Source organism: Symsagittifera roscoffensis, chromosome 9 (genome assembly GCF_963678635.1).
Source record: "Symsagittifera roscoffensis chromosome 9, txSymRosc1.1, whole genome shotgun sequence".
NCBI classification, from domain to species: domain Eukaryota; kingdom Metazoa; phylum Xenacoelomorpha; order Acoela; family Convolutidae; genus Symsagittifera; species Symsagittifera roscoffensis.
Window position 1 is genome coordinate 16,885,173 of NC_087070.1, and position 25,871 is coordinate 16,911,043.

The 25,871-nt window shown below is 36.5% G+C and overlaps 3 protein-coding genes across 4 annotated transcripts in view; 1 reads left to right on the plus strand and 2 right to left on the minus strand.

Annotated features, from left to right (window-relative positions):
* Nucleotides 1-25,871, plus strand: part of LOC134853905 (cytoplasmic dynein 1 light intermediate chain 2-like) — a 485,619-nt gene that overhangs the window by 331,958 nt on the left and 127,790 nt on the right. The gene's annotated exons all lie outside the window — the stretch shown is intronic.
* The window catches only part of LOC134854628 (60S ribosomal export protein NMD3-like), a 31,960-nt gene continuing 22,785 nt past the window's right edge, over nucleotides 16,697-25,871 (minus strand). The window contains exons 2-3 of the mRNA XM_063870968.1: nucleotides 18,581-18,817; nucleotides 16,697-18,074 (exon numbers count right to left, since the gene is read on the minus strand). Coding sequence (XP_063727038.1) covers nucleotides 16,785-18,074; nucleotides 18,581-18,814 — 1,524 coding nt within the window. The 5' untranslated portion in view covers nucleotides 18,815-18,817 and the 3' untranslated portion in view covers nucleotides 16,697-16,784. The remainder of the gene's footprint in view (nucleotides 18,075-18,580; nucleotides 18,818-25,871) is intronic.
* On the minus strand, nucleotides 19,087-22,332 carry LOC134854491 (uncharacterized). The gene is made up of 3 exons (XM_063870761.1): nucleotides 21,576-22,332; nucleotides 20,155-20,913; nucleotides 19,087-19,894 (listed from the first exon to the last, which is right to left on the minus strand). Exons 1-3 carry the CDS (start codon nucleotides 22,186-22,188, stop codon nucleotides 19,230-19,232), a joined length of 2,037 nt encoding a protein of 678 aa, XP_063726831.1. The 5' UTR covers nucleotides 22,189-22,332; the 3' UTR covers nucleotides 19,087-19,229.

Consider the following 25,871-nt stretch of genomic DNA (forward strand, 5'->3'; position numbering starts at 1 on the left):
GAATAAATACCAGTTCGTGATTTCAGACGTTTAAAAAATGAAAACGAATTACTGAAAATGTTATTTCTTTTCGATCAGGTCTCGAGGATGTTACAACATGCAACCGCAGATAAAATGATTGAATACTTGACAAAATGAATGCTGTAAGTTTTTGACATTTTCGAGCCGAGGAAAATTAAAAAAAAAACTTCAAAATATTAAATTGTTTTACCAAAAAAATTAGAGACTTATGTCATGATCGCGAGCAACTACATGCAAAAATATTGGTAAATCCTAGCATTGAAAACATCACTGTTTCTGTTGCTTCCATAATTAAGCGAAAATTGAAATCCAGAAAATCAAACGGTGTTTTTACAATAACAAAATGAGTAAATTTAATGCAACAAGAGATATGTTTGATGTTTTTTACAGACATTTAGGTAGAAATAAAATATCAAAATTGAACTCAATTGCGATGAATTGAATGCCCTATTTGTATTCATTGAAACAAAAAAACTTGCTGCATCGATATTTGATTTGCATCCGCCACAAATGCTAATAATGATATTGGCTCCACTTGTGTAATAGATCAAACTGATCGAGAAGAAATTTTTGAAATAATAAAACAACTAGGTCCTAAAAAGTCTACTGGTCATGACTCTTTATCCAACGAAATGTTGAAAATGTGTGCACTAGTCATCAGCGAGTATCTAGCATCCTGCTTTAACATATAATTTGGTCAGGAGTTTTTTCCTGATGCATTTAAGCGAGCCAAAAAACTGCCTTGTTCAAAGATGCTTTTAAGTCCAACTACCGGCCAATTAGTCTTCTATCTACTAAAAGCAAAGTTTTGGAGAAAGTAATTTATCATCGAATGCTTTCCATTGTTACAAAAAAAACTAATATTTTGGGTAAAAAACATTTCGGGTTCATAACAAGCATGCTTATGCTCATGCAATAACAAGAATCGAAGAGTTATTACGAAAAACTACTATGGAAAAGAATCAGGATTGCCTTTCTTATTGATCTATGCAAAAGATTTGACACGGTCAATCATGGCACTTTGCTGTCAAAACTTAAAAATTATGGATCTAGTTGGAAAATAGACTAGCAGAAAGCAGCATGTAGTAAGTAGTCAAGATGCATCAAGTATCTGCAAATTGAGCTGTGGTGTGCCACAAAGTTCCGTTCTCGGGTCTTTGTTTTTCTTAAATAATAAAATAATAAATCTTATTGATCTATGCAAAAGATTTGACACGGTCAATCATGGCATTTTGCTGTCAAAACTTAAAAGTTATGAATCTAGTTGGAAAATAGACTAGCAGAAAGCAGCATGTAGTAAGTAGTCAAGATGCATCAAGTATCTGCAAATTGAGCTGTGGTGTGCCACAAAGTTCCGTTCTCGGGTCTTTGTTTTTCTGCTTTACATAAATGACATCAATGCCAGTGCCCTAGAAACAAAACTTAGCTTTTTTGCTGACGAAACTGCACTAGTTGCCACTCTCAACAAAAAGAATAAACTCGGGAATTTTTCAGCTGACGTCCTATCTTTGGATCACTAGTGCTACAAAAACAAACTATCAATCTTTTCAACAAAATGTGAATCTAAAATTTTGTATTTTTACAAAAAAAAGACGTATGATGATTTTGTTTTTGGGTAAGTCTAAAATGATACCTTGTGGCAGTTACAAGTATCTAAGAGTTTCAATCGACACAAAGCTTAGTTTTCAAGAGAATGTGGATTCCATTTTCAAAAAAAAAATAGTTAGACTCAATGGTATTTTTTATAAGGGACATAAATTTTTCTCAAAATTTTACTTACTCAAACTTTACACAGCGTATATTGCACCAGTTTTTTCATATGGACTGCTTGTTCATGAATGTACTAACAAACGAAAGCTCGAAGGAATTTTTTTATGCCACACCCGTATCCTCCGAAAAAGGTTATTCAAAAAAGTATGATCATATCGCCATATGTTTTGCAGATAATGGCATTCAAACAGTGTACAATCTTTTTCTTGGTCAGAAACAATTTCACAAACTTTGCAAAAATTCCCGATAAACTATCACCCTATCACTGGGGAATTAAAACGTAGATATAATCTTAGATCAAAATCATACCACCATCTTTAAACAGGTCAAACATAACGAAAATTTTAATTTTATCATAAATCCTCAAATGCTACATGTTCTGATAAAAAATATTTTTCTACCAGCTGATTTGATGACATATAGCAGCAATCAACAAAACTTTTTGTTAAAGTCTTGAAGTTAAATTATTTCACAGACAGTTCAGAGTTGATTGATATGTTCCTTTGATCATAACGTTTAAAACCTAAGTATTTTAGATAAAAGACCATTTCAATTTACTTTCTGTTAATTTCTATGGACCTGTGCAAGTTAGGCTGTTAAAATCCGTATAGTGGCCCTAACATGTTTGTAAAATTAACTTACAACCTTACATGGTTTATTTGCTAATGAAACGCAATTTATACTTCTATATCAAGTAAACCTTACAAGAGAAGTGAAAAGAAGTCAGCAAGTGATTCAACTGGTTTTGTTCAACTAGCTAAAAAGTAGAAAAAAATTATATTCCAGTTTGATAACGCTTGCTAATTGCAATCGTAATCGAATCAAAAGCAAAAAAAAAACCAATCTCACAAAAACAGACCACTAGCACTAAATAAGTTTTTAGTATGAATTGACGATCGATCACTAAACTTAAAATACTTGGGTAGATAAAAGTTAAGCCGTCAACGAAACACACCAATAACAGAAATAAAAACATAAAAAATTGATGTCATAGAAAATTTTTGAGCAAACTAAAGTTCAAACTTGAAAGTTTTAGATCAAAATCGTACTAAAACATTTAAAACAAATCCAATTTAGCTTTTCAACTTTCACACTGCACTTAAAACATTTAACAAGCCAATAAACATAACAAAAAACCTATAAAATATTTGAGTTCCTAGTTTGAAAAAAAAGAGGACGACTACACTTTAAAGTAAGAATCGTTTCTGTCGGAAAAAAACCCATGCTTTGGAAATTAAGCCGACGAAAAATAATCCAAAAAACGATAGTCCCGGGAAAAAATTATTTTACTTAAACACTGAAAAAACACAAGGTCCGATTGAGATTTGAAATCCGGACGTGCGGGTGCTAAGGCAAACTAAGTGGGAGGTGCCTGAAATTTGGTAGGGATCAATAACACAGCAAGCAAAGTCATTTTTTAAACAGAAAAGTTATTCTCGGAAAAAGCTTTGGTTCCTGGTTGCAATACAATTGCTTTTGCAAGTTTAAAAAACATTAAAATGGTCAAGGGGCGCTTGGGAGCAGCTGCGTTTCATAAATTTAATTAATTGGTTACCTTGTCGTCTAAAAACAAGACTGCACGCATCAGGAAGAAGACTTCAACTACCTGATAACGTCCACAAAACAATACAAACCTTTCTCAAACTTCCAACTCCAACTACGTTAATTAGCTGAATTCATTTAAGAAATGCACAAAAACTAAAAAATATGTAATGGCTAGTTTCATGAAAAGAAGCTCACGTGAAAACCATTCAGAAAAAAAAATAACGTTTAAAAAAGACAAGAAAGCATTTTTGTAAAATAAACATGAGGCAAAAAAACCGAGTCAGGCATCACTTTAGCCAAAAAACGGTATCGGTGAGTACGAGCCAAACATTTAAGGTTAGGGCAAACTGACGACATCAAGAGTGTTATTTTTTTCAAATAAATAGTTCTAGAATAAGTGAAAACCAGATTATGTCTAACAGAAGCAATTCGCATGCTTATTTTTTAAAAACGAGATAAAAACTAAACATTTAGTGAGTGCAAAAAAATTATTGGGTTATATCGATAGTTTTCAACACCAAAAATCGAATTTATTTGCGTCGACTTCATAGATTAGATGATTTGATACTACTTAAGATTCTGATCAGAAAACATTAATAGAATGAAAACTGTATAACAAATAGAAAAACTTCATAGTGCTCTTTTAATTCATAGTACTCTTTTAAATTAACCGGGAAAAACTAGCAAATTTTTAAACAAAATTTATCAAAATGGGTAATCATTAACCAAAAAAGATGAGAACAAAAGCTAATTAGAATATCGGTAGAATTTTTATGGCCCAGGCATTTTACATTCAGTCCCAAAATTTTACCGTTACTGTTTTTTGTTCAATCAAATTTAACGACAAAAATAGGAATTTACAACCAAATTATTGCATTATGTAGCCTTTCGTGTAGCCCCATGAAGTTTTGGAAAAAATAATTTCTCATATAAAGGAAAAATTTTTGTTTGAGTCAACCTGTTCGATTTTATACCCTTCTTGAAACTTGTTGCTCTACATAAGCGGCACAAGTTGATGTCATTGGCCTGTGATTTGACTCAAAAATTTTGTAATTTAAGAATTGACCTCGTATTTTTGTATAGTGATAATTTTAGGATATGATTTTGAGTCCGAAAATTGCAAAATAAATTGTAGGATACAATTTTAGTTCAAATTCTCGTTGTTTTTAGTTCTTCCTTTTTGTCTAAGGAGAACCCAGTGTGGGAAAAATCGCTTAAAATTTCTAGTTATATTTGTTTTGTCCGCTTAATTCAATTCATCACTGCATTTTGAGATGTGATATCTATCCACTACTGTCAAATCGTAGTGTAAATTGAAACAATTTATTTTAGCAAAAACTAAATAAAAAAGACATTTCAATAATTTTTTGTTTATATATGGTTGAAATTGAAAAAATCAAGAAAATCGCCAATAATCGGGAACTAAAAGAATTGAGCAGTCATTTTAGGAGGTAACAATTGCAACCTTTGAGTGTACCATGACAACACCCCACCAGAGAGTGGAGAATTTCCAGTCTGGCTGATTTGTTTAATTCTTTAAATCTACAAATGGAACATAAAGAATTCTTATACATGTCAAGTGAAACTCCAATGAAATAAAGTATAGATTCCCAAAAAAGAACCAGCTGAAAAAAATTCCCCTGCTAATTGTTAGTCCTTATTGGAAACTTTTCGGAATCTAAGCATGTCGACACACGCAGCGTTAACGATATATCCGTCCCAATTTCGTTGAAATAAGAGTGTCCTCAAAACAATTATTACAATACTATTCACGAACTGAAAATGAACATTTAGTGTTTCAACGAAGTCACAGAGTAACTGGCGCAAGTTGTAGGGTGGGTTTGCGACGCAAGGTGCGTTTTTCGTCCAATTGAAAACTCTAGAAAAGCTCGTCTGGGTTCAAGTTTGGTATAATAAACTGGGCGTAGCGTAATTTTGCGACGCAGGTTGTGTTTTATGTCCAATTGAAAACTCTAGAAAAGCTCGTCTGGGTTCAAGTTTGGTATAATAAAATCGTGTTGGCAATGACTTTGCCTGTCTCCTGAAATGAGATAGAACCATTTTTTCGGCAACCCAAAACTTCACGAAAAACAAGGATAGTTGGTTACTGTGCAAGTAGCACAGAAGGATCCGACCACAGTCTTAGAAAATAGAAAGTTTTTTTAAATTGGTGTCGTTTTGTTCTGCATGTTGTGATAAAAAAATCTGAACAAAAAAAACAAAATTTAGGCATATTTGAGAGTCATATCAAATTGGTCGATGGGAAAACAGTATTTGAAAAAAAAATAACTAAAAACGAAAAAGAAAATTTTTTGAATTTGAAAGTTTCTGATTCCCAAAATTGCGCTCAAAACTCCAAAAGTTACCTTTACTTGAGTAAAACTAAGTTTTCACGGCTTTATATAAGCTATTGTAAACATACACGGTCAGCTTATTAGCTCGAAATTAGACCAAAGATCAAAAATTTCAAACCGGTTTTTCTCGACACTGAAAAAAAATTCAAATTTTTTTAATGTCGTTCGAATCTTGACTAAAAGGGCTTAATATGATATATCACTCGACCCATTCCGATGATTATTTGTGGTACCTGATTTTGCGTTAAAAAACTAAAACACACCCGAATGCAAAGTTCCTCCGCATTTTCAATAGTCGGAACAGTTACCCATTTTAGGTTTATTGTTCCTACCATATGAAAAATGGGGAGGAACTTTGTATTGGGGTGGGTTTTCGTTTATATTTTTTTCGTTTTCATATCGACTCCATTACCTCTAAGCAGTTTGATTGCTGAAAAATATCATTGCAAGATTCCTGTAAAAACTTTTCCTGACCGTCTCAAATTATTTTTAACTTACCATTATTCGCCTGAAGTTTAGGAAAAACGAAGAATATTTCAATTTTAATTCAGTGCATTAATCTGTAATATATTTCCATACTTAGTTCAATTCATAAAAAGATTATACACTAGATAATACGGCTCTTGGTTTTCAGATGGATTTAATATCAAGTTACAAATAACTTCGTCGAAACAGAATTTTTGCTGCAAAACGAGGTAAGCTAGAACTTATATATTAATACAAAGCAAAATGCAGGACGCAATCAGCTGTAACTGGCTTTTAAATTTTATTTTCTAAGTTTCTTATTATCAGACAAAAAATAGGAACAAATAGTAATATGGGTACTCTGGCAAGAAATTCTTTGCGTTGAGCACAAAATTATTGGAATGGAAAGCTTTGCTAAACTGCAGACCTTTGCGATACCTGATAAAGGTTAATTTTTTGATATTTACACTATTTTAGCTTGATTTCTTTTCTAAATAGAATTATTTTTTTAACGGATGATCCAGAAATTTTATTATTTCAACTTGATTTTTTTTTGAATATATTTTAGGTACTTGCAGTTTCTTCAGCGAAACTTTCCACTGATAAGAAATTGCAAGCAGATATTGTGCTGAAAGTTGATAAAAATCGAGGTCAAATATATTTTAGATCAGTACGAGAAAGAGCGATTTTATCTTGCTTTTAAGTTATTTGAATAAAATCATCGATCTACAACAGTTTGAGTTCAATTCGTTAGGATGTTCAAAATTATCTGTTTCATACTCGTTGGCTAGTTCGTGAAGACAGGCAACATCTTGTGGACTGGTAATAAAGTGAATACAAAACTTGAAATCGTAAACAAAGAAATACATAATGTGTAATAGTCTATCAGGAGAGAGAATGTGAGTTGAAATTGATTTGCAAAATATTTGAATTAGTAGTGACGATGTTTCGTTTGTTTAGCGTCATAGACAGAAGAGTTTCGAAGTTTCGAATTGTTGGTATCAAGAAGTTTGTCCAGTGGTTATCTGTTGTTGTTGTTTACGCATTTTCTTTGTAGTGGTTTACGCATTTTCTTTGTAGGTGTTTACTTCTTCTTGCTTCCAGTCGAAGCACCCTCCTCAGGCTGCTGTTTCTCCGCCGACGTCGTCTAAAACAAACACAACATTAACAACAATCACAATCAAAATTATGCCATATTTCCAAATATCTGTGTTATTTGATGACCTCTAAAATCTCCCAAAAACTCTTTCTCGTATCAGAGAAGTGAGATTTTAAATTGCATGATTTCTGATATGCGAAAGGTTTGAAATCATGCGATGAAAATTTCAATTAATTTTTCAAAAAGACTTCAGGAGCGTGACGTGAATAAAATTAAAAAGTTTCTCTTGAGGAAACAATTTGGTATCTGTCCACTTTATCTTCTACGAATTCGTGGCAACGACTGTAAAACATGAATCAATTTAACAATTTGAAGAATTCAAGGTCCCGGACAACGACCAGTTGAGCCGAAACATTATGAGCACTATTGACAGCTCACTTGGGCTGGAAATTAAAAGAATACAAGAAAAGGACAGATGATTCCGTTCACTTGTTCAAAAGAAGCTTCCGAAATCGATTGAATTTAAGAAAGATAGACACTCTCTCATCTCTTTACTTCTCCTGGTTCCGTTTCTTCCGTTATGTCTGACGGCGCCTGTTTGTAATCCGAGGACTCTAAAAGTCGGTGAAAGAACCACATTACACATCGATATCATTGGCAAAGTATCCTAGGAACTAAATAGAACTCAAGTTCTTCAAACTTTTATGGGGCGTTCTTTTGAGATATGGGGCGTTCTATTTGAGATCTCTGTAGGAACAACTCTACGGTTTTCATTCGCAACAGCTAATTTTCATTTAATTTAAGATTTCAGAAAGGAGAGAATTTAGATTCGTTTAGACAGAATTTTTCAAACGACCGTTGCTGCCTTGTGACTTCTGCTGCGTCTCTGTTCCTGCTTTAGTTCCCACGATCGATTGAGAAGCGTCCGAAGGTCTCGACCCATCTGCAGCAGTGCCTCCCTTTGCTGTTCCAACTACCGACTGAGAAACTTGACTATCCGAGGGTTTTCTGGCCGACGTTTGTTCTGTTTGTTCTTCCTGGTCACTTCCCGCCGACTTGCTTCCGGTTTTTGTTTCGGGAACAGTTAAGGTTGCCGAGGTTTGCTCCTGGTCTTTTTGAGATGATTCAGTTTTTTCGACGTCGCTTTTCTTATCGCTTTGGGAGGAAGAATCTTTATCGACAACGACATCAGGTTTTTCACTTTCTTTAGTTTTACTGCCACTCCCTTTGGTTTTGCCTTCACTACCTTTCAATCGACAAGTTAAATAAAATGAAATCGTTACATTGCCTAAACTTAATTCAGAGTCTAACAGTATTTTTGCCTCATTAAAGCTGCAAATCTTCGGTGCAAAACATGAAATTGACAGGTTTTGATATGAAATTTCATCAATAACATGCACGTTAAAAATTCATAATAAAGAAAAAAATGTGTCCAATTTGGTAATCAAAACGCCAATTTTCACACCGTGCAAAACAAAATGTTTTGAGAATTAAAGATATTCGAAACAAAATCGGGAAGTTATAATGGTACAAATCCATCCAATAATTAAATTCAACAAACTCACTCAGCAAAATTCAAAGAACACAGTTTTCTCGCATTAATTATTGTTCAAATCTTGCTGCAATTTTACCTTTTTTGGCAGGAGCAGGAGCTATAAACGGTTAAAATCAAAATTTAAGAGAGATAATGTGCTTGGGCAGTCAAATCGTAAACGGACGCAAGGAGACTCAAATTTCAAAGTAACAGCACAGAGGCGAAGCTGAGCTTCGCACCACTTGCGATACAAATTTGATTAAAATCAAACGGAAACATTCGAAAAAATTTTTTAAAAAAAATCGTTTTTGTCAATAAAAACGCGGTCTCAAGCAGTTATATCACCTCTGCGCCAGATAGTTGATTGAAATTGAATTTACAATTTGCATGCTGTAACAAAGCCGAAAATACCTGAGCAGAAACCTTTCAAGCCAAAAAAAAAATCAAAAACATTCTGAACTTAAAAAAAAAATTGTCCCATGTACCCTCATAGCAAATGCACGCGAACTTTCTTCGATCCCCGAACAACGCAATAAGAGGCCACTAGTCCGATATAAATTAAGCCGAAACTTATTAAACCGATAAAGACAAAAATCGAAGAAAAAAAAGAAACTTTGAAAAATCGAGTTGGTAAAATGAACACCAGTATTAAAAACAAATTTCGATTCAGCCAGATTTTTAAAAAGCTAAAACACTTCAAGCAGCTAAAGTGAAAATTGTTAACAGAAAAAAAACGATTCTTAGATCTGGCAACTAAGCTGCTAAAACATAAGCAGACAAATAATAACTTAATAATAATCACAATAATTTTTTTGAACCGGAATGCTTACCGTTTGAAAAAACAGGTCCTAGTCAGATTCAAACCCTAAACCTTTGGCGTCCCAGGCATATTCGTTACCTCCAGGCCATGTGTGCAGGAGACACTATGAAATTTGAATTCATTATGAACCAAGGTACCACGAGTACAGATGAGGGTAAAAATACAAGTATGGTCCTAAGCTCTTTGAATGTCTAGAACCATTTATAATTCAATCTTTTTCGATGATATCAGCCCAATTTGAAAAAACCCGATTGTTATGGGAATTGGCATACGAATTAATTAGGCGATGGCAAACATATTTGATATTCATAATTAAACTTGTAAAACTACTCGTTACATCATAAAAAACCATGCTCGTGTGAGAGTGGCGGGGGAGGAAAAAGAGCCAAAACTGGATCAAAAGATAAAATTTTTAAGCTGCTGGGAAATCTGAAAACTAAATGCCACTTTCAAAACTAAGAGTTAAATCACGTTTTTCGTGACCTTTACACTTTTGCTGTTAGATAGTAGAGTTTGCCTTCCTTTTTCCAATGAACTGAACTAAAAAAGAAATCAGAAGTCAAACCCACAAAAAAAACAAATTTTAAGACTTTTTCCTGAAAAAAAAGAAAAAATCACCAAGACCTATATAAGAGTATTCACTATATTCATGGTTCTTAAAAAATTTTATGAGCAATTAATTTTGAAACTTTGAAATCTTGCAACATAAACGATTTGAACTTTTCAAAAAAAATCAATCATTTTTTGCCTTTGAACCGACACACAAAAAATAACTAAGCATCGATAAAACACGAGCCGAAACCATTTCGGCCAAATACAATTTTGGCGAGTAAAAAGGAAACCAAAGAAAATATACACCAGGACTAAAAAATTTAGAAATTAGAGGACTAAATCAAAAACAATAGCATCTACGATGAAAATAGCTGACAGCACAAGACAATTCCCCAATTTGGCAACTAAAATGACAAAAAAAATAAGCAAAAACGAAAGTCAATCTTGGAAAAAAATCAAATTGATCAATACTTTGAAAAAATAAGGTCCGGCCGAGACTCACACCCCAGACCTTAGGGTACAAAGGCAGCCGCGTTATCTTTAGACCAAGTGGGAAGGAGTCTCGAAGTTGCCAAGGTCACTTAATGTCTAAACTGTAACATAAGTTGTTTACGGGGAAAAAATTGAAAACTTTGGAAAGCGCTCTAGAAAAATTGTAATTTCATCTCAGTAAAAACTACAGTCTGCATTAAATTACTACAACTTCACGACAACCTGGCTCGATTTTGGTATGATTTCAACCCGAATTGATCCGAAGTAGTCGCCTCCGTTGATCCCCTGATAATTTTGAAACCCCACCCTACCCCTAACCCTCCCGCAATGAGAATCTCCTTTTTGTCCAAAAAAAAACGTTCAAACCAACGACAACTTTGAACCCATGGTTTAAGTTCTGCTGAGTATTCTTCCAAAACGGCTATGCACGTTCCGTTTTCATTTTTCGGTAGAGCTCAAAAATCATTCTCCTTCAATTAAAAGCCCGTAATCAAATTCGCAATCCACCCCTTTCAGAGATTCTTTCCACACAGCACTGCGAAGATACAAGCACCCTCTAAATTCATACTAGTTTATCTACTACTACTGGTACCATTCCGTGGTGAAATTACTGTTGACTTGACTTGACTCACCATTTGCGGTGCCAGCTCCATCGCCTCCCTCGTTGGGTCTGTAGATAGATGGCTGTCTGCTGTCGGATCCTCTGCTCTTACATCTGCTCATGAAGATCAGGTAGCCAATCCATACCACTCCCAAGAAGGTGAAGAAGCCGATGAATGCGACCAGGGCTCCAAATGGGTAGTACCATCTACATAACACAACACACAACTTAACAACATTTCACTCTATTCAAAATATACTCTCTCCCCTTTATTGGACGTTTAGCAGAGTACATCGAGTAGCTCTTTTCAATTTCCCTTCACATATGAAGTTCAACTATTATTCAAAATTATTAAACGTTGGTATAAAGTAATGAAACTTTACATGGTAAACAAATTAACTCGGCTCTTTTTCCTTTTCCCCACCCCACATAAGCATCAATTTTATGGTGTAACGAGGGGTTATACAAGGTTAAACATGAAGACCAATTATGTTTGTCATGGCCTAATTAGTTCGCATTCCAATTTTTGTAACATTCGGATAGCGTGAAAAAAATTTCACTTGTAAAAATTTGAAGGTGGGAGGAAAAGGAAAAAGAGCCAATAACTCAAAAAGAACCTTTCGAAAAATAGGGAAAGTGGAAACGAGGCCACCACCGAGCTAAAAACTTAAAATTAAAAGGCTTTTGCTTTTATAGGTTTTTTTTCCCGCTGTTCTTTTGATTTTTGTTCTCATTATTAATACTGGGTCAAGAAATATTGCTCCTCATGAAAGCCGACGAAAAACAATTACTGTAAAAAAGGCCGTAAAATAATTCTACTAGCGAGCATGCAAATACCAACACGTGAAAACATTTTCAGCCACTAGCCGTGTGGTAGAATAAATCACACACGCCTCACACAGTAAGATTTTTTCAAGCCTTTTCAGCCGTATACATTTGGTGCTTGTTTTGCATTGAGCTTTGTTCACTTCAATTTTGTTGCAAATACGTAAAAATTTAACGTGAACGAACTTTAAACCTCTTTTTGCCTTCCTTCATCAACAATAGAAAAAAAATCAAGCGATGAAAGATCCTTTACGGTTGTAAAGAAATCAACACTCATTACGTGTCAAACAGACTTCATTTAAAATGAAGGCTCCTTTCCATCACCATTCGGAAGACACTTTTTCTTCCTACCTTAGACCGTAAAATCCTGCACACTTCAGATAATAATAGGAAACATGGGCTTTTACACTCCCCCTCCCCCATTCAAATTTTTCTGTTTTCTAGTTTTGTACGAGTTATCATGGCTAAACGCGTAATATCATAGCTAAACGAAGTAAAGTATGATGAAGAAATTTTTGTTAGAAAAAAGTTAGTCTGTTCACCATAAAAAATTTCCTTACTTTATGACAAGGTAATAACTGTTTTTCAAAACTAAAATTCAAATGTGAAGGAAATAGGAAAAGAGCCATAACCAATGTTAATTATGCCCCCCATTTAATTTGAACAATTTTAACGATGGTTTAAGAGCCCCACTAATTCCTATACATACCTAATTTGGGCATTTCGAACTTCAAAAACCTAGATTACCATCAGTTAATTTTTTTTGCGCTAAGGGGGATCTGTAAAACGTTGAAATCACAATTTTTTTTGCTTTTAAGCAAAATTGAAACTAAATTACAAATATTTGGATAAATTGTTTGTTTCACTGAAAAATGTTGACCCAAATTTAGTTCTAATTGTAATTAAAAGTCTGCTCAACCCGTCGAACAAAGGATTTCCTGGGCAAATAAGATAGGCAAAGTATGATAGATTAGCGATAGATTTATTGATATGGTTAATTAACTAGCTGATTTAAGAGAGGAAAGAGTGCGCCGATTACTTACTGGAAGTTGGTCCTTACGGCCGCGGGTATCGATTTCATGTCTTAATACTGATAAACAATTAAGATATAAACCAAAATTAATCCATTATTTCAGTCCATTAACTTTTAGTTACATGCGCTTAGGTTGTTGCAACAGACGAGATGCACGTGCGACGTACGATTTAATGGTCCATTTTGATCCGAAGTATGAATGGAAAAATGACTAAGCGAAATCGATGACGGATACTTTTCCTGATAATGTCAATTCATTCGCACTGGAATGGTCGACTCTTTCTTGCTCTCACATTCACCCCACCCCTTCCCCTGATACTGCATTTTTTCTTCTTTTAAAACAGCTGTTATTAGTTGATAGTGTGTGTGTGTGTGTGTGTGTGCGTGTATGTGTGTGGGTTGTTGATAATTGTTAGAAATTATGTTTTAACTCGAAAAAAAAAGATAGAAAATTTTTATATTAACTCGGATGCAGAAAAAAATCAGAATTCATTGTCATCAATGTGTAAGGTATCATAACCTTGGTAAACACTAGAATAGTCGGTTTGCTGGACAAGTAGCAGATAATGTTCCTACCACATTTTTTTATAAAGCACTATCAGAAAAAAACTTGATCTTTTTTTAAAAAAATTATTTCACAAATTTTTTTCTAGAATGGGCATTGAATTTGAGAAATGCACGAATAAGCATTAATTAATCGCAATATAACATTAAAAGGCTCTTTTTCTATCAAAATGCATCAACTTCATGTAGTCGAGGTGTTTAACCAATTAAATTATGCAGACCAAATATATTTGTGAAGGCCTAATTAGTCCGCATGTCAATTTGGCGCTTGTTCCCCCGCACCTGGCATGATAATCGATTTGATGGAATAACTAGAGGTTTTAGAAGATTACGTATGCAGGTCAACTTTGTTTGCCATGGCTTAGTTAGTCAACTTTCAGAAAAATCGGATAAAGCGAACAATAATTTAACCTGTAAAAATTTGAATAGGATAAAAAGCCGCCAATTTTTGTAACAATCGGATAACGTCAACAGAAAAAGTAAGCATAAAAAATTCCTCACCTTAACTCCTATCACACCAAAATTAATCCTGCGATTAACGCACGCATCGCATTGAAAAACTTGGTTCATCTCAGTTATAAGTGCTAAGCTGAGTCTTCCTAAATTACTAAACACTCTTATCGTTAAGTTCGTAATATATTTATCAGATATTTCAATAAACCAACATGATTCCCACCTTCTTTTTAGAGCCAGCGAGACGTGTCTATGAGTGGACTTGATAGGGAACAAAATGCTGTCGAAAGATTGCATTTCTGCATCCAATCTTAATTCAACGGAGCTCACCCTAGCTTAAAAGACTCTTATATGATGCCCGCCTTTCAGGTAACATTAACCAACTTTGAGAAAACTGAATAGATGGTCTTTTACAGGGAAATCTAAAAATCCTCTTTGAATCAAATTTTTCCTTGCGCCATTTGCATTTTTGTTACCGGAGAGCAAATTTCCCTTCCTCTTAAAAATGAATTTGCAGAAAAAGAAAACGAATTGAACTTGAAAATTCAAAATCAAACCGCAAAAAATATACACTTAAGCGTGAACAACTTTTAATTTTGTTTAAAAAACCACACGACGTAAATAAATGTCACTTCGTTCCTTGACACTTAAATCTGCGTGTTGGAGTAGCCTTTAAAACTTTGCGCTCTTCAGAGTTCGGCAAATTGTGTTACCGTAAGGGGCAACTTCCACCTCGAAACAACTTGGTACATTTTGTTAAAAAGCAAGGCAAATGTTCGTTAGCAAAAGAAAGAAGAGAAACAGTATATTACATGCTTATGGTAACTTCATTTCAAGGTAAAAACTACCCTCACACTGTATCACATTTGCTAATCACAAGAGTAAACGAATTGGGGTGGTTAAAAATATATGGTACAAGGGCCAATTAATTCTAGGAGCGGAATCTTTGCCGAATAATAAACCTGAAAAACACTTACTCGAACATGGCTCTTGAGGTATTCGACAAGTTTCCGGCCATTTTTAGATAAAGATGATTTTTCTGAACTTTCTAAGGATGTTTTGACAATAGACACTCAATCTGAAATGAGAACTAAATATAACCAATCGAGAACCACGACAAAGTATCACGGTGTAAGTTATATGAATTAATCTTCAAATAATTCAAACTCGATGTAACAACTCGGCGGTGACCGAAAACAATTAACTATTTTCGATAAAAATTAGTTCAAATGTAACTAAATGCTAGCACCAAATCGAATGTAACTCTACACAATCGCGTTTGCAAGAAGTTACTACACTTTATAATAATGTATTTCAACTTATCGGCACAAATGGTGTTTAAGTGCAGACCACTCTCAGTAAACATTGATATTATTACAGCAACGTTCATTCAAATAATACTCTAGCAATATTTCAATTTATGCATGGTTCTTCAACCTGCAATCAAATAGCACATATTTAAGCGTTCAACTCAGTAAAGCGTCAATTCGAGAGAGACAATCTAACCCACCCATTGGAAAAGAAATAGAATTTTGTAGCGTTTTGGGAACTTCGGGTTCTCTTGGATTTATCCTAATTAGGCAACCTCTTTTAATTTTTGCGATTTGTTCACTTTTCATTCTGACCGTAGGTACAAAAGTTCCAGATCCGATTTCAATAACGACCAAATTGTCATCTTTTGAAACTTCATAGAGCCACTTATGAAAAAACCTATCTTGAATATCACTACGGGTGTCAACAAAGCCCCAATCACCAAACATTAGTATATTAGGTCTAGCGGGATACTTGTTGTCCGACCCAAGAGGTCCCTGGGGTAGAGGGTCTTCAGCGTGTAAATCACTTTCGCGAACAACTAGGTTGAAATCTTCTGGAACTTTCCAGATTTCTGAATTGACAGTACTATCTACAAGTTGAAGGTAGTTAATGCTTCCATGACATTCCAAAACTGATTCTTCTGGAAACCCAGATTTCTGGAAATGGCCATCAACATTACTTGTGAACACAAAACAGCCTTTCGCTTTTCTTTCACCCCATTTTTTCAGAATTTCAAACCCCTTGTGGGGTTTCGCGTTTGAATACAGATTGTATCGATGACCAAAAAACCCCCATGCAAAATGAGGGTCACTTTCAAACCATCTAGGGTTGCTTGTTTCGGGTAGCGTGAGTCCTCGTTTTTTCAGGGGCGGGTAGGCTTTCCAGAATCCTTCGGATCCTCGGAAGTCAGGAAGGCCGGAATCTACAGACATCCCAGCTCCCGCTGTAATCAAGATGGCATTTGATGCTCGAATAGCATCAGCCGCTTTCTGGAACATCTGGTTGGAAACATGATTCATCGAAGCGCGATCAATTTCACATTTCAAACCTGAAACTAAACTAAATTTTCCTAGACTTTCCTTCAGAATAGATTTTCGAGCTGCGATAACAATCTCCAAAATTGATCAGTTTCCGTTTTTTCTGGCGAAAAAAGTTGCTCAATCTTATAAGCATGAAAGCAATTCATATCTTATCATTTGACGCTAAAAACGCTTCACTGAACTCTTTCAAATAATAGAAATTTGATTTTGCCCAACTAAATTTCAAATTAAGTGTAATTTCTTTCCTTTATCCAAACATGTTCAGTCATACCCACTCAATTTTATTGATTTTTATTAAGCATCTAAGAAGAATCCTCGAAGTTCAGATCTTCCAGCATTTCTTCCAGCGAAATCTGGGGATATTCTTCATCCGGGTTATTTTGACCATCAACGTCCATTGAACTCGCACCGCCCCCATTTTTCCCTAATTTCTTCTTATCAGCGTAGATGTTCACTTTGCTCCTCATAACCGAATCCTCTTCTAAATCTTCCATGAACTCCGCGTAGTCATTGTCATTACTACACGACACGGAATCGCGAGTTATTCCCAGTTTCTTCAATTTCCATCTTCGCTCTCTGTTTCTTTTAACACGATTCGGGTATATCTTCTTCACTATTATCGCATCTGGAATCTTAGAAGCATCCATTGTTTCAAGAACCGCGTGGTTTACATTACTATAACGAAAGTCAAACGCTAGCACTGTATCGCCTGGTCTAAGTAGATGACCTAAATGCGTCCTCGTATGAACTTGGGCGATTCCAATTTCATTATGTCGGCTCATATACACATCGGCTAGCATGTGTCTATTCGAAACAACACCGCCACTGCTTAGATTCATGTTTGCGTGATCTGTTACTTCCACTTCGATTATCACAAATTCGGTCAGTTGGCTTGGTGCGCAAATGGCCGAAAATGGTTCCCGCCAGAACACATTAGCCGAAACTTCGCCCAAATGCAAGGTGAATGGATCAATGAGCGTGATCAAATTTGTCACGTGAATGCAAATACATAGCTGTGACAAATTTCCCAAAGATTGGGCTAATTTTTTGGGCAACGCAACAATGTTTTCACGACATATTGGTACAATTTCGATACTTAAATTGTATTTATAATTGTAGAAGTTATCGGAAGCGTCGTGTGACTTCAGTTTCTTCGACGCCGAATAGCGACATGGGACGACTTGTTGGACAAACTCGAGAAGCTTTCTCGCATCTTGTTCTCGTGCAAAGAAAAAATCGACTCCTCCGCTTTCGGTTTTAACATTAGTACACAATGAGTGTTGATTATATCTAAGAATGAGCTGTTCCAAATAGTAGAACGTTTTTCTGTGGGTCGTTTTTTGTCGGACTTGTACCACCGCTTTCCAGAAATCTTGAGCTTCAGATCGATGACAATCATCACACATGTGGTTTTGAATGACAAAATTAACCACAACATTTTGTCTCAGAATAGTTCCAACTTCTATTTCTTTTTCCACGACTATCTTCACCATTACCATTTTTGAGTGCGGTTCAGTCCATATGAAGGAAGCATCTACCAGTCTGAGGTTCTTTTTCAGACCTTTGATTCTTTTCAGACAGACTCCGAGTAACTGTTCAGAAGTTAATGTGTACAACCCGGCTCAGAAATCAAAATATAGAAGAAAATCTAGTTTAGAAAAATCATCTTCAACGAGTCAATGAACGCCAGGAAACTTCAACTTTTCAATTTCAAAGAAAACAATACATGCCCTTAAAGCTCTTTGAATTTCAAAAACAATATATGATTGGCACTTTTTTGGATAAAATTAACCCTTGAGAAAACTGCATCAATATGTACTTTTTTGTTCCTTTGGGAAATCTGAATAAAATCCGCTTTCGAAACAAGAAATCCCCTTACACTTTTGCTGTATAAAACTACGTTCATTGACTCCTAGTAAAAAATACATTGTATTTCTCAGAAATCTTTCCCGACAAGGGAGTTTTTTAATGCAATTTTTTGTTGTTGATATGGCTTGTAGATAATATAGCAAATTTTTGAACGAGGCGGTTATCTATGAACAAGGTGTCCTTTTTTGTATTTGGCAAGCAAATTTCGAACCGGGTTGTACAAATCTACCTGTTTCGATTCCAATTCTGCACTTATCCACTGATTGGGAGGCTGCAACACCCTTGTACACTTCTGACAGATCTCAAGCGTGTTGTTGGTCGAGATCTCCTCCCCAATATTGGCCTGCACCTTAAGGCAGTTCACACACATGTTAGCTGCATTTGGCTGAATTGGAGTTGAGCACTGGCAACAGAGAATAAGCGCAGGCGCTGAAGGTCCAAAAATGTCCAGTTCTTGTTCCATTGGTCTGAAAGAAAATCTCAACTTCCAAATGGCGACACATAATTTTATGTATGTAGAAGAATTTAAAAACGATATTTTGAGATACTATCAAATAAAATAGAAAAATGAGAAAAAACAAATAAAATAGGTGGGTCCCTGACAACAATTTTGAAAGATAAGCAAAGGTTTCGCCATGTTAAAGCATAAATCAAGTGAACAAAATTGGAGTTTTCTTTTGCATAAATACTTTAATATCTCAATTAGCCTACTTGTACCGGTCATGAAAAGAATCATTAAATGTAGTCTATTATTTCTTTAAGAAATCAAGGTCAAATCGCATCTCTATTCTCGTTACATTAAATTAACAAAAACAAAGCTTTCACAATTTCTGCATTATCATAGAACAAGTTTAAATCTAACGAAGCTAATTTCAACATTATTTGGCAGCTACGAAACCGAATCCCTTCTTATTAGTCTGCGATTTTAGCACCACTGGTTCTGCAATTCCAGTTCCCATATTTCCTAGCCCATTGCCAGGATTCCAGCCCATGTTTAATAACATCTTATGGCCAATACTGCTTTCTGGAACTCTTTCTATTGGCTGTGAACGTTCCCTAAAATTCGCCGAGCGAATGCCACTATGCCGCGTTTTAACTTCACCCGAGTAACTTCGTCTTCGTTTTTTCTTGTGCTTGCCCGAATGATGAAACTTTGCATAACGCTGTCTGGTCGAAGTAGTTCCCACAACCGAGTAGCGACTCCGTTTACTTTTCGAGCTACCATCCGGGGACGTCAAGTGTTCGTAAGATTCCGAGGAGTTGTCACGGGAGTCTGCTTCGATGGCGGTCGGCAAAGTTCTTTTACAAACCCCAGGGTGAAACAATGTGGCCGATGACTGCAAGAAAGCGTTAACTGAGTCGCTACTCGTGACAGATTTGATTCCTTCCAGTATCTGGTTGAATTTTGAGTCAAACTCCGGTCGATGAGTGGCCTCAGTCATTTCACCCTCTTCCCACCAAGGGATCGCACAAGGCATTCCACATACACTTCTAGCATCGTCATTTTCCGACAACTCATCGTCACCTTCACGGCCTTCGTCTGCTATAAATATTCAGGATATAAGATGAACCAAAATCATTTTAAAATTTAAACTGAACATTTCTAAAACATGCAACTCGTGAAAAAGGCTTACTTAACACAAACTTAATCAAGTGAGTGCATTAAAAAACAAGTTGAACTTCATCATATTTTTCAACCATAAATACTGAGTAATTGAGTATCTGAAAACATGAAATGAAATTACCCTCTTTTTAAATGTATGCTCTAAAAAGTGTTTTCACGGGAGCTGCTCGAATATTTACCTGTGAGGATTCCAGCCACACCTTCATCTTGACTTGGTGAAGAAGTATCAAGCGAACCCTCATTACTGTCGCTTGTTCCAAACACCTCGTCCTTTCCCTCGATTAGATCAGTTTCAGTCGCCTTTGATGTCACGTACACAGTATGAGACGAAGTATCTCGTTCGCCCTCCGATAGAGCTTTTATTGGTGATGGCGGGGACTCCAAAAACTTCGTCTCGCTCAAATTATGCGCATCAATATCAGACATAATCAGTGGGTTGCTTATACAACTGTTATTCAGGGTTCCAGATTGCGGACCCTCCAGAGTATTTGAACTTTGGCCATCGAACTCCATCGTCTGGTTACTTGAGTCGTCATGATTCGTCAAGGCAGAGGTACTGAAGTTGTAATCTGACGAAGAAAATTTAAAAGGAATATTCTTCCATGGGCTTTTTCTAGTTCCGGCAACCGGTAGATTTAACTCAAGGTCGCTTTTTCGGATTGAGTCCGATGCTGTTTTGCTTCTGGTTAGCGTCCCATTTAGACGATCAGTTTCAAGTTCGGGATCAATAAAGGCTTCCAAGCTTCCTTTACTCGTTGAGTTTTTCCGTCGCCCAACTTCATGCGCAACTGTAGCAACTTCCAGCTCAGCGGCATCTATCGGTGAAATATCGATAGCCATCTTTTTCATTCTACGTTTGTGTCTACGCTGTGGTTTCTGAGATTTACTAGCCGCGGGATTGTCAGTGAATGAATCGCTTTCTATTGGCACTGTCACCGCTATAAAAACAGGTATCCAGTGTTTAAAAACCAAGATCAATGTTCAAGAACGAATTGTGAAGCTTTTCGCATAACTTGTATGCAAAAAGTCGCATAAATTGAATGCAACCTCATATGTGACTTGTGCGAACACCTGCTACTTAGTGTTTTTACGGCGCTCTCGAATGGATCTGAACCACCAACCTTTCGGTTAACAAGTATCCATTAGATTAGTTTAAAATTCACACACTAAGTCGAAGCTGCGCTTCGCAAACACTAGCCAGAACACTAAAAGCAGCTCTAAAAAGTGCAATAAAAAAGTAAAATTAGCTGCGAATTAGCAAAAATCCGGCTTACTCTCGAATTCGATCTGCGACCTAGAGACAATGACTCTCACGCTACCACTCAGCCACGGACGCTTAATTAATCACAAAAACTAGCCACAAGATAAGCAGTAAGAAGAGAACAGATGCTGTGAAATTCCAATGCTACAGACTATGATTTTAGCAAAAGTGCAACCTGCAAGTAAGTCAAAACTTTTATTGAACACTTTTATTGCGAGTTAGCTTAGAAAAAAGGACAGGTTTGTATTTATACACTTCGCTCGCAAGCTGGTTAGTGTAAATAGTAAAGCATGTTAAATTCGTACATAAAAACTTTGATTTAGAAAAAAAAGATCATACCAAGCTGTTTAAAACGCCTATATATATCAATATGGTCCTTGACTGAAATTCCACATTTGTGCAAACCACCCTGAAACTCGGCCAAGTTCCTCGCGAAGCGCATTTTCTGACAGTCAATCATTGATCTCTGAGTAGTGCTGCTTGAATTCTGTTTGCTTTGCAAACTACTTTGGTTGGTAATCTGTGCTTCACTTGTATCTGGTTTGCTCGCATGTTTCCCCGCGGCACTGTTGTTGGTATTACGCGAAGCACTTTGCGACGCTTCGCTGTTCCCAGAGTTTCCCATAACCGAGAGAGTGTTCGAATTGCCACTAGTTGTATCCCAACTAGAAGTAGGTTCATATTCGGAACCACAGGCACTATCTTGCCGTTTTAAAATACTGGTACTGCTAGCGGGGACTTTATTGCGAAAACTTTCATCATAAGGGGGAGAGAATGGTATTGGCGGAGACCCGTTAACTGTGCTTCCCATGGCATCTTGAAGTTCATCAGCGACATCGCGTTTCTTCCGACGCCGCCTTCGAACTGACATCCCAATAGCTATGAACTCACTTCCACTTGTTGCCGCATTGTGTGTCGCCGTTGCAGAATTTACAGCATCGACTTCGTCCATTGACGACGTTTCAGTAAGTCAAATCGGGACTCGCACATCTGTATTGAAATCTTTACATCAAAATATCTTGAAAGCACTACTTAGGCATCAATAAGAGAATGAAAAGAGTCGCTCATTAACAACACTGAACTGTTGAAAATTGTCAACAGGGAGAGCCGGTTACAGCACAAATTGTTCCGAACAACGTCTTAAAAAAATTATAAAAAGGTTTTTCAATTAGTATCATTTTTTTCTGCTGTTGGTAATCAGAAGGTCAAAAGTATCATAGTAACCGAGGTTACAGTCATGAGTCCCTTCATCATGTATTCCAGTCAAAATCCTTGGAATTTTCTAGATATGGAAGTGATAATGATAAAAGAAGATGTCAAGTGTTTAAGTCCTTTTCATTTAAAATCGATACGGGTTACGCTTCTTCAATAATGTAACATTCGCCCGGAAGATACATATCGACGGATAACAAAACTAAGTCTTAAGACGACTGGCTAGCGTCTAAACAGAGCCTTGCATGTTTTTCACCGTCTCTACCAAGCCAGTACTTTTCGGTGGTCTTTCTTACATCAGGCTGACAAAAACGCTACTGTTCTCCGGCTTCGACCAGAACGCTCAAATTAACTGAATTACATGCAAAATTAGTGAGCTCATGGCTGGGTCTCAGTATCCCCAGACCACGAGGTCACTCCTAAAAACAGGGCTGCTACTTATCATATTACTATTGTTTTTGTTCAGTAGATAAAAATCATCATCTCCATCGAAGATGGATCAACCCTTTCCCCCAACTCCTAGCACCTCATCCTTGTCAAAACTAATCAAAATATCAGTTAAATTCAAGTCAGGACATGACAGGATGCTAAAATTCAATACAAGTTCATAAAAGTTCCCGTCCCGAGACCCTTCCGGATTCTTGAATCCGGCGAATCAAGCTCCTTAACCTCAGGTTCACGCTAACTCGGAGGGCTGGTTTTTACCCTTCACCGTTGTTCGCAACGGCCTTGCAACTATTGTAACAGCACAATAGTTGCAACTCGGAACGTCCTTTGCTGTTCGGTAGTTCGTTGTTGTTTTTTAGTCTCGATTTTCGTACTGTTCGTAATCGCAGATAAAGTTGTTCTGTTTCTTTCTGCTATTTTAGCCAAAATGGCCGTTTTAACATTTCTCAGAAATGTTACGTCATCACTTCGAAAATTTAAAATTTAGAATTCCAGAATCTTCTAGCCTTCACCGTTTGGCCAATCATTCAAATAACGTCCTTATCCGTTCTAAATCGCCAATCCGGAAGGTTCACTGCTAAAATCCTGAATTCTGCAGAGACTGCATTTTGGCCATTCTGGTCGAATGTCACATAAGAACACGCAACTCGACACGAGATAATATAATGGTCAGGTAAAATCGAGGTAAAAACCATAATGGGCGTCTAGTTTGTCAATGACATCCGAGATTTTTTCAAGCTCCCTAATTTTTTCGTCGAGCAATTCTTTTCGGCAAAGTTCGCCGATTGGAGATCCTAAAATGAGGAGTTTTTTTTTTTTTTTTATTTTTATTTTGGGGCATATTTTTCGAAATTGTGTTAAAATTGAATTATACTGTGTACTAGTAGTCGGTCCCAAAAAACAAAGTTCACACTTCTCAGTGTTAAAGCTCAGGCCATAAATTTGTTCCGATTTTAGAATGTTTTTAAGGTCCCGGAGTACTACCTTATAGTCGTCGGCTAAATTCCCATCATCTAAATACCAGATGTTAATTTTCGACTCCAACTGTTTGACTAGTGTATGAATTGTTTCCGCAAAAAGGGGTGGGGCTTCAGGATCACCTTGCTGAGTTCCGTCTTCTGACATTATGACAGAGCTTCCGTAAAAAAGGTAACTAGGTTTACCATACGCGCAATGGGTGTAATTATACAATTCGGGGCAATTTGAAAAAAACATGATTCAGCATTGTTTCTCTGTTTAAAGAGTTAAAGGCATTCTTAAAATCTAGTTTTAAAAAAACAGTACATTTTGGATTGTCGTCGCGTTCAATTAGGTTTCGAAACGAGTGCGCAGCTATTTTTGCTCCTCGTTTGGTACCGCATCCTACCTGTACGTTTCCGAAAAAATTTTGTCGCTCGGAGAGGGCCTGGCTTCCAGCGCATTTAGACGCGATACGTCTCAGCGTGTTGCCTATGGCAATCGGTCTCAACCCTCCGTCTATTTTTATGAGGGCGATAAGCTTTGCGCCAAAAAAGAAAGGTCTTGGTGGTTCCGGTATTTTGCCATCTCCAATGAGGTTTATCAGCTTAGTAAGCGATTTCAGAAAATTAAGTCCTGCACTGCCATTCGACTTACTAACAAAATCTTTAAAAATTTGAGGAAATATTTTATCAGGACCTGCTGCTGATCCGTTTGGAAATTACATTATCGCTTTGTATAGGTCGAAATCGGTTACGAAAAAACTATCCAACTTTTCTGAATTTGGAGCTGCAAATTTGGCTCGCTGCGGGTGCTTAGACAACAATTTTTGATAGTTATCAGTTGAAAAAGGAGCTATTTTGTCATCCGAAGCAGCAACCCTCTGTGCCAGTCGGTCATATTTGGAAGTTTGACCTTGAGAGGAGCAAAAAAACACTTGATTTTGGAGTGAAATTTAATTTTTCAAAATTTCGAATGGAACCTGTCATGCACGATTTTCTCGCGAGAACTGAAAATCAGAAAAAGAAGTTAGAACAATTTCAGAACGATTGAGTCACACGCGCGTTGAAGTTGTAAAATAAAACAGTGGGAAATTGCTATTCGCAATTTCTGTCACAATAGAACAAGAGTAGAGCTGTCCCATCTGAAACAGAGACGAGAGCATTCCCACGAACTGGATTGTTGTGACTGGAGTACTATTATTAACTGGACCAGAGTGAACCTTCGGTGGAAAGGTGGACAGCTAGAGTGTCCCAATGGTTCACGAGAACTTACAGTCTAGAGAAAAAACTTGTTCTTATTATTAAAACTGACTAACGTTAAACTCATTTTAGTTACTTTATTTAATTCTTGAGTTAATTACCGACTGGATTATTTCCCACTTCTTGAGCGTGCTACTATGTGAGTACAAATTTAAATTCCTAGAGTGTGTTTTATGATTGTTATGTTGAGGTAAGGCGAGTTTTAGGTTGATCCATCTGAAATGGATCAAAGTTCCACTGTCTAATAAAAAAGCAACTTAACGGATTGTTCCAACCCGGTTTTTAACGGCGTTCATGTATTTTGGGTATCTAGAGACCTAAGTATGGGGACGTTTCTAATTCTAGAGTGGGGGGATATTTTAGTAGTAGCCTTTAAGCTGTAACGGGTCGTAGTCTCATGTCACAAACGAACCGAACTGGCTCCGACCGTTCTTGAGGTAGAAAAACACAAGAGATAGTGTCCCTGACCCTTGAGCCAGTGGTTATAGGGCCTATTTTTCTTAAGCCTCATGTGTGACTGCAGTAGACGAATGTTACATAGTGTTTTTATGGCGCTCCTGGGTGTTTACGACATCAAGACTACGGAGTCGAACCCACTTGAGACAGCTTCGGGCTGAATGCCCATTCTAGAGTACCGGCGGTACGGTTCGACAGGAACGTGCAAACCTTCCGGTTGTACCGTGATAGCTTTTTAAGAAAACTCGAGAAAATTTCCTGGTACGCTCTCCGAACGAGGCTTAGCTAACCGAGTAAAGGG